Genomic DNA, 9,437 nt, shown 5'->3' on the forward strand with positions numbered 1-9,437 from the left:
TTTTCCTCAGTATTCTAATGCTGTGTCGGTTACCCTACCCTACCCCCAACCCCACTGTTGTGAGGTCTGACTGCTTCCCCAGAGGCCCTTCCTAACCCACTGTGTCTGATACATACTCACCCCTCTTTCACTTTCCACTTTTATTGTGCTTTACTTTCATTTAACCATGGAAACAGTTACTTAATGTTCTGTACATCTGACTTTCTGCTAGAATGTGTGGTCCTCAAGAGGGAACCTCTTTGCATATCACAATAGGGTAGAGCAAATCCCTGGTGCAGAGGCAGCAGCGCTCAACTACAGATGGTGGGAGCTATAGAGTCACAAATGTCTGATGCTGACAACCTCCCAAAGGTTTTCAATAAGCTGAAAATTTCAAAACAGGGCAGTGGTTTCAAAACTTTTCTATATATTAGAATGGGGACCTTTTAAAAAGTCTAATGCTTAAGTCATATTCCAAATGAATTCTGTATCTCAATTGCTGGGGTTGGGGCCCACGTACCAATGCTTTCAAACTAAGGTAATTCCATTATGAGGAATGTTTGGGGATCTCTGTCACACAGTATGAATTAAAAGAGCAGTTAAGTTCTCCATAGTCAGACCTCAAAGCTTTGGAGAGCTTTGGTGCTACTGACTACATTATAAATGGCATCAGTAAAAGAGCTACATTCAAGAGGGAAATGGGTTTCTTTACAACACAACAAAGTTATAGTAAAAATAAATACCATACTACCTAATATTTCTTACTAAGAAGTAAGATGATAGTCACCAAGCACAATACCCTGGGATGGAAATAAAACAATGTTCATTTACCCGCCTCTAAGCTCGCCCTTAAAACTGTCATCATACCTCAGGATGAAGGACATTAATGAAAGAGAAAAGCAAGCCATTTCATTGTTAAAATCGTTCACCACGGCACAACACTGAAATTTCAAAAGGCCCTTGCAGATGGTTAAGCCAACTCATTTTCTAGGTCGATCGATCACCCGACATTCAGGTAAGGTGAAATGACAGGGCCTAAGTCACACAGAGAGCTTGAAGAAGAAAAAAACATCTTTCTTTTTTTTTTTTCCAAACAAGCAGATAGGATTTTTCACATGTTAATCAACAAGAACCAAGATTATCAGATTAGGAAGAAAAGATGACAACTAAGACAGAAGCTGCATGAGAGGTTAAAGGACTAGTCCGTCTGCTGCTCTCCATAACCAAAAACTGCTCCCACACATGGTCACAGCTCCACCAAGATGCTTAACCTTAAAATATCAAAATCTTGGAAAATTCAATTTACAAATACATTATTAATCGTATTGTTATAATGAAATTAGTTCAATAAACATGAAAACATCAAACAGCACCAATACCACGAGGTTAAGGTAAATATACTATTATTTAAAATAATGTAAAATTACTCACTGGGGGGTAAAAATAAACTCTAGCCCCCAGAAAAAAACTATTTAAAATAACTGTTTGACAGAAAAGGCATTATTTAAAGACTAATCTATGCCCTTTTCCCACTGATGGGTCTGTGGCTAAACATCCCAGCAGTGGGTCACATAGAAAATATTAAGATACACCTTTAAATTGTTCAACCTTGAACCATGATGCAAAATCATCCACATCTTGCCAGTATGAGGCAGTGGCAACATTTTTTGGTATTTCTAACTAGTCTTACGTGTCCTGATCAAAACAAAACGAGTCCCTTATTAAACACTAGATGAGGTGTGTCTGTTCTGAAGAAGCAGGGGCTTTTACAGATGCTACAACTGACAGGTAACAAAAGCTACCAAGAAAATACAGCAGCAGACACTCCAGGAAGTCCATGTGGGAGCACGGGTACTGCTGTCTCTAGTTCCTGGAATTTCTGGGAGACTAGAGATTTAACAAGTATCTGAAGACATGGAGGCAATAAGAATCTCTAAACAGAATAGTGTTCATGTTTGAAATCACCAAGAGAATTTGACACAGAAATCCAACAATACATAAAATTCTTAAGCACACAGAACTAAAATAAAATGTTAGCAAAACTTTTTGGGTTTACCCCCCCCCCCCAAACAGCATGAGAGTTGAAGGTGGGGGTGGAATAGGCGTGGCTTGGGAAGCTGCTTGCAGTTCATTCATACGCCTCTCTGCCTGCTCCTTTCATTAGGTCTTCACAGAGACTACCTGGCTGAAAATATTTGGTAATTCAGTGCAGAAAATTAAGGTCACAGACAAAGTACAACAACTTTTAATACACCATCAATACTAATGATTAAAAATTATTGCATAGTCTTATGCAGTTACCCTAAAACATTTTCGGAAAGTAAACCAATTCTATAAAAGACAAAGAACCCTTTAAAACCGATGGCCTTCACTACCTCGATCTTCTCTCCTTTTTTGTCTTTTCGGTACTTTTGTCCATGGTTTTCTCATTGTCTCCCCTGCACTTTGGGCAATACCATTTCCCCTTGGGTTTATAGGTGAGTGAAACACAAGAAAAGTGAAACCATTCAATGGGACACTGTTCATTGTCACAGCCTATCATCTCCCCGTAGGACACTTGGTTACACAAGCAGTAGGTGGGTTCGTTGGGATCGATGGCAAACTCAACAGGGGATGCCTCCCTCTCCTGCTTGGCCTTGGAGCGCTTCTTCTTCTTGGCGGACTTGGATCTCTTTTCTTTCGGTGGTTGATCGTCACAGTCGTCAATCCCGTTTGTCATGTGACATAAGTCACGGCTCTCACTGGTCCGCTGTCTTCGAGGTCTTCTAGAAGATCTTTCGGGTTGACTGGAATCCATCTTCGACTTGTCTGAGGCCCGCTCGCTTTCAGCAGGATCCTGGAAACACTGCGAATGCAGCTCCATTTGTCTCGCTCGGTTCTCCACCAATTCAAGCATCTGGGTGACAATCTGAATTTTTTCATCTCCCAATTCTTGACTATTGATTAACGCTCTCTGGAGATGCTGCTGTAGGCGTTTTTTCTGGTTGGAATCATCTTCTTTCTTATATTTTTCATAGACATCATCAATTTCCTTTAACGTTTCTAAAAAGGGGGAAAAAGAAGAATATTATGCCATATTAGCACATACATCATTTTCAAGTTAGAATTAAAGCAGGAAAGCACATTTATGTATACGTTGAACACGTTATTCTCATACAAACTCTACGTCATCCGATATGAAAGCATACTCAGGGGCAAGTGCATAACAAGTAAAGGTGCTTGCTACCAACCTGGCAATCTCAATTTGATCCTGGAGATCAACACTGTAGAAATACAGAACTGGCTCCTGCAAATTGTCCTCCGACCTCCATATATGCTCACATGCTCGCTCGCACAATAAGTAAAAGTAATTTTTAAAAACTTTAAAGGTTGTTCTGGTTAATTTTTTGTCAACTTGACAGAAGCTAGAGTTATTGAAGAAGAGAAACTCTCAGCTGAGAAAATGTCTCAAAACCCTGGGCAGTAGTTCTGAGATGTGTAAGAAAGCAAGACTGAGGAGCTTCAAGGAGCAAGCAAGGAAGCAGTACAGTTTGTTTATGTTTTAGTTCCTGCCTCCCCGTTCCTGCCTTGATGTCCTGCCCCGACTTTCCCCAGATCTAGACTGGGACCTGATTGTAAGCTGAAATAAACTCCTTTCTCTCCAATAGAAACCCAAAGACAAAGCCAATTAAAAGTAACTAACAAGATCAACATAAACATAAACAGGTCATTCACCTGTAGTTTTAAAAAGTAAAGGGAAAACAGGGAAATGGCTTAGTCTCTATCTAAAGTGTTTGCCACATAGTCATGAGGACCTAAGCTGACTCCTGGCACCCACAGAAAACATGGTGTGGCTGTGTCCTGTAAGCTCGGTGCTGCAGGACCCCGGGATTGCTGCTCTGAGGCAGTCTAGCTTCAGTGAGAGGCCCACCTCCAAAACAAAACAAAACCAAAAACCCAAGGTGGAGAGTGATAGAGATCTAAGACATAAGACATCAATCCCTCACCTTCACAGAACACACACATACACACACACACACACATACAAATGTAGCAAACAATCAAAAGTATTTCATAAGACTTGAATGACAAAAGTCAAGACAAATGGATGACATAAGACATGCTAATTTAGAATTTGCTCAGTTCCTTACTGCCGATTCTTTATTTGAACATCAAAACAACTCTATACACAAAATTTACATGCTGAACTCCAGCCATAAAACCCGAGGTGGTTCTCTTGGATGCAGCCACAGATTGATGCTAAATTGTGTGTTTACAGAAATTATAGCTCAATCAGTGACTTGTTACATGACTCCAGAGAGACACATTACCTTACTTTTCATATCCTTACCTTAGACACCCTTTAAAAAGGCAGCTGTCAGCATTTCTTAGCTTCCTGACAACTTAGTTTTAAATGGCTTTTATTTGGGCATCACATGGGAAATTCTGAAAACCAAAACTACTTGCAGAGTAGATCTGCTGTTGCTGGCATCCAGTGACCAAGCCACTGCAGAATTAAGTCAAGTCAGCACTGGACCATTCTACCTTTGTATCTAACTCAGCAGTTGAGTCAATGCTTGCTGAAGCTGCTGATGCAACGGTATTAAAAGTTGGACACTTTTAAATCAAGCAATGGCTGAGTCACCAGAATGTACAATTTCACAAGTCAAAGATCTAATTTAGTTTAGTTTTCTTCAAATCTGTTCTGTTTCTTACCCAACTGTGATATAATTCTACATGAAAGAGGTCTGTTTTCCTGAGGGTAAATAAATAAATAAATAAACAGTAGCTTTTAGATTTCAATATTCCATTACCACCCCATGTTTTAGCTTCCCTTGGTATTACTATTGCATCCCTCATCACTGCTTCATATTCCAATATAAAGAGCAGAACTGTTAAATAAGTACACGATCCTGGCTATCTGACAGCAGGGAACAAAAGTGAATAAGTAGAACAACACTGCTAGACTCCCTTCTTCCTGGAAACTGCAGGTAGTAATACTTGATGGTCAATTTTGCCACAAGAGCTGAGGGTAGAGAAGACTCACATCATAGCTTTACATTTTTAAACACTCTGTGTGTGTGTAAGCTAGCGGGCAATGCCACCGCACTCCTCATGGAGGCCAGAGGACACTCTATGGGAATCAGTTCTTTCCTTCCACCATGTGAGTTCCAGGACTGAACTCAGGTTGTCAGGCTTGGCTGTAAACCTTTTTTACCACCTGAGCCATCTTGTTGGCCTGTGCATTTCACGTTTGAAACAAACAAACAAATATATCCAAAACTTTCCTGAAGTAGGCATATAAGTGCATTTCCTACAAGCCTAATTTTCTTATGGGAAAAATAAAGACATTAGCTAATTCCTTGTTAGACACAAAATAAATATTATAAAAAACATAAACTTCATTTCAAGTATTTTAGATCTCATAATCGAAGTTAAATATTCCTTGTGTCATACTTGCACACTAACACTGTGATGAGATAAAAATTTATAAAGATACCTTAACTATACGGTGAGGGAAAAAACAAAAACAAAAGCAAATTTTAAAGAAGTACTCAGCCCATATTATGGGCTAGAGATCTTTCCTTTCATCTTGCTAGGCCTAGTGCCACAAGCTGTTACTGCCAGCTACTTGAGAAAGTGAGGCAGGAGGATCCCAACTTCAACAGCTGTCTGGGCTACACAGTGGGTTCAAGGCTCTCCTGAGTAACTCAATGACCTCCTGTATTAAAATAAGAGTAAAAAGAGGGTTTGGGAATAATTCAGTGGTAGACTGCTATTGCTTGCTACACATGCGTGAGACCCTAGGTTCAATGTCCAGAACTTAAAAAAATGCCTCCAGAGTAAACCCGTGAGAATGGAATCACTGCTACCTGAGGTGGGAAACAATGATCAAGACCTTCAGACTTTGAACTGCCAAGCGTGCACATCTGATCATGCAACACTTTCCATACAGTGTACAAAAGGCATTGGAAACCACACATTACATTCTAGCTCAAAGGCTAATATTTCTCTAGAAAATTATGAATGAAATGCTGAAAAGACAATGAAGGCTTCCTATAGCCATATCCTGCAATAAATATTTAAACCAGTTGTGCTTTTTCTTTGTTTCTCTACTTAATGAACCATGAAATAATTTCTGAAAGGCACTGTTACATTAGACCCCCATACTAGAAAATACTTAAGAATCAGTGAATCTGGACCAAGAAAACAAAAATATATAAAGCTTCTAACAAAAATAAAACTGTGAAGTTGAGCTTAGCTACTCTGTGCCTATGCAGAAGCTAGACCACGATTTGTGTATTAATCTTGGAATTAATCTCAATCATAATGGAGCTGGTTTGCATTAACCTCTCAGTCTTGTAAGGTCTACTATTCATGTTACCTGAACAGTTTATGACAATTACAGGTAACTGGTATCACAGATTTCCCTGTCAAAAAATTATGTCACTACCAATCTAAAATAGTCTAAGCTTTGTGCTTTTAAAGAATACAATACAGTTTTGATAAGAAAAACGACATATTTTGGCACAGAATTCTCAAGCTAGGTTGCCATTCATGTATGTCCCCTATGTCTGCAGAAAATACCACAGGATGATTTTCATTTTTTGAAAGGGTGGACTTGTAGGACCTTTACCTATCCTGTGTGGGTCCTAACTTCAATCTTTTGGGATTGAGAGGAGTCACAGTTTTAAAACGGTTTTAAAAGCAGACAGCTTTGAAATAAAATATTCTCCACCAATTAACTGAATTCATTACACCATCTCTATACATTTTGTCTATAAAAGTAAATTTTTACCTCATAAGTCTTTGAATCTGGTGAAAACACTGTCATACTATAAACAGTGAGAAGCTCAGAAAACAAGTTTGTCGATTGAAAACACCTAAGTGCTCTAACATGCTAAGTCACCATGGGGTGGATTACAGGATTAAGGTACAGGACTGGGGATGGTCTGGGGAAACAGAATGACTCCAAGTAGTTTTTATGGTCCATATTAGGTCTACAGTTTCTTGACTAGGGGTTACTAAAGGCTGAACGTATCCCCATTTAAATTTCTCCTGTCCTAGCAGGAGAAAGGTATGACAGTCCCTTAAGATAATTCCCTGTCCTAGTTTCTTTGATGACAAGAAAAAGCTTTTCTCCTCATTTAAACTTGGTGGAGGAGGAACCCAAGGGTGCAAGGACGCCAGGTGGTTGCCCAGCCAACGAACCCACTTCCTCCAGAAGTCCGGAAGTGACACATGGCCCGGAACCTGCGCTGAGCCAGGGTCAGAGACAGTCCCCACGGCAGTGTCCGCGTCTTGATTCACTAACCGGGCTGGGGGGGCTAGGGAGAGATTTGAAACATCTCTCCCAACACCCAACACTGACTCCGCCCAGGCCCACCGGCCCAGGCCCACCGACCCAGGCCCAGCAGTGGGTTCAGTCCACCCCAGGACCCTTCCGAGCAGCCCGCCGTGGCCGACGCCCGCGGGAGCGCGCGCCCCGCCCATACGACGTCAGACCTGCAGGCCCCGCCCCTAGGCCGGGCCCTCCCCGCCACACACTCACTCACTCACACTCACACACACACACACACGCACACACATACACAACACGCAACACACACACCCCTTCTCCGTCCCGCCCTGCGGGGGAACCTCTCCCCCTTTAACCATTTGGCAGTAGCGGAGGAAGGGCTGAGACACCGGGCGGCCCGGAACTTTCCCCGGGGCGAGAGGGAAGCACAGATCATCCCAGTCCCGCGCCACGCCGGGAGCCGGAGGGGGGTGAGGGGGGAGAGGCATCTCCCGAGTCCACCTCCGCCGTCCTCTCGCCCCCTCCCCCCCCATACGTTCCAATGCATCTGCTCGCAGACGGAGGGAGCCCCGGCGGGCAAGGGGCTAAGCAGGCCCAGCACTCCGGTCCAGCCCCGCAATCCCGCTCGTTGCACACTCGCCAGCCCCGGGCAGGACAGAGTGCGGCACCCAGCCGGCAGGCACCGGAACAAATGCTCGCTTAAAAATGGCTGATTCCCGTCCGCGGCAGCTGCAGCCAGCCGCCGGAGCTGCAGCGGGGGCTGACGGACGGGCGGTCCTCGGAAGTCCTCGTCTGCCGCAGCCGGGACAGGGAGGGCCGCGAGTGTGCTGTGCCGTCCCCCCCACCCAGACACACACACACATACACAACCGCTTCCCGGCCCCACACACCAGATCGCTCGGTGCACTCGGCGCACACTGTCACCCGAAAGAGGGGAAAGTACCTTGGTATTTGTTGTCCAGCTCCCGCAGCACCGACACGTTCCTCTGCATGTCGTGGGGCAGCGACTCCACACACTCCAGGTAGTCCTGCACGTAGCAGGTGAGCAGCCGGCTCCGCTCTCCGGTCAGGAGCGCGGCCGACGAGTACAGCTGCTGCTGCTGCTGCTGCCCTAACATCCTGCCGCCGCCACCACCGCCGCCGCCGCTGCTGCTGCTCCTCGCCGCCGCCGCCGCCGCCGCCTCCGCATCCAGCAGCCACACATGCAACAGCCACGACCGCCGCTCCTCCGCTCGGCAGCCCGGCGCCGCGGGGACACGGCCGCCGCTCGAGAGGGCACCGCCGAGTCCCCCGATCTCCACTCCCCCCAAGAAGAAACCCTTACTCCCCGCCCCCGCGGTAACAAGCCCAGGGGCGGGGCGAGACCGGGGCTCCCTCCGGCCCCCTCCCTCGCTGGGAGAGAGAGCAGCGGGGTTCCCCGCGGCCGACGGCGTCGGGGCTCCCAGGCAGCGACGCTGGCTGTCTCCCCCGGGGACTCCCCAGACACTACCGGGGCTGCCCAGTCGCCCGGATCCCCGTGACAAGCCCCTCGCTACCCTCTCGCCTCTCTATCAGCCTCCGTGCCTGTCCGAGTCTCACAGGACTAGTCCCCGCCCCTTGACCAGCGACCGCATCTGCGCCTGCGCAGCACTCACTCCTAATAAGGCTGGGGCCCCGCCCCTATCGCCCTACCGAAGAGTTCGCATTCTCCCGCCTTCCTTGCGCCACCCGGGCGATTGGTCTGTCAGCTCTCGCCTGGGGGCGGGGGGAGGGTGCGGAGGCCGGCCAAACGGCAGGCCGCGCCCCGCCCCCTCTTAAAGGGGCCGCATGGCTGAGCCTGCCCCCTTCGACCGAAGTCCTGACGGTTGCCCCCGAGAGGCCCGGCGACCGCTCTCTTCGTTTCTGTTCCCCTACAGGGATAGGAAGCGCCGGCTCGGCTCGCTCGGACCCGAGTTACCGACCTTGCCTCCATCTGGCGGATCCAGCGCCTCCCTCGCGAGCCTCCAAGACAGCAGCGAGCGGCCCCTGGGCGCCGCTGGCCGAGTGAGGCCTGAGGGGGAACTAAGGCGACCCAGGGTGCAGCGGGCGCGACTCCGGGCATGCGCGGCGACTTCCCGCCGAGCGCCCCGCGGCCACGGTCCCGGAGCACCGGGGCGGACCGCGGAGGTAGGCGGTGCGCCCTCTGCCCTTTTAAATGCGG

General features: G+C 46.7%; 1 protein-coding gene across 2 annotated transcripts; it reads right to left on the reverse strand.

The window, feature by feature from the left end:
• Positions 1-809: 809 nt before the first annotated feature.
• Ing2 (inhibitor of growth family member 2) lies at positions 810-8,858 on the reverse strand. Of its 2 annotated transcripts, none has more exons than XM_021170004.2 (2): positions 8,202-8,858; positions 810-3,021 (listed from the first exon to the last, which is right to left on the reverse strand). In XM_021170004.2, the coding sequence occupies exons 1-2, from the start codon at positions 8,374-8,376 to the stop codon at positions 2,351-2,353; spliced, it is 846 nt and encodes a 281-aa protein (XP_021025663.1). In that variant the 5' UTR covers positions 8,377-8,858; the 3' UTR covers positions 810-2,350. The 2 variants fall into 2 exon arrangements, with proteins under 2 accessions (XP_021025663.1, XP_029336813.1); XM_029480953.1 differs by lacking the exon at positions 8,202-8,858 and adding an exon at positions 7,175-7,426.
• Positions 8,859-9,437: the final 579 nt, after the last annotated feature.

The sequence above is a fragment of the Mus caroli genome, chromosome 8, assembly GCF_900094665.2.
Source record: "Mus caroli chromosome 8, CAROLI_EIJ_v1.1, whole genome shotgun sequence".
Taxonomy (NCBI): Eukaryota; Metazoa; Chordata; class Mammalia; order Rodentia; family Muridae; genus Mus; species Mus caroli.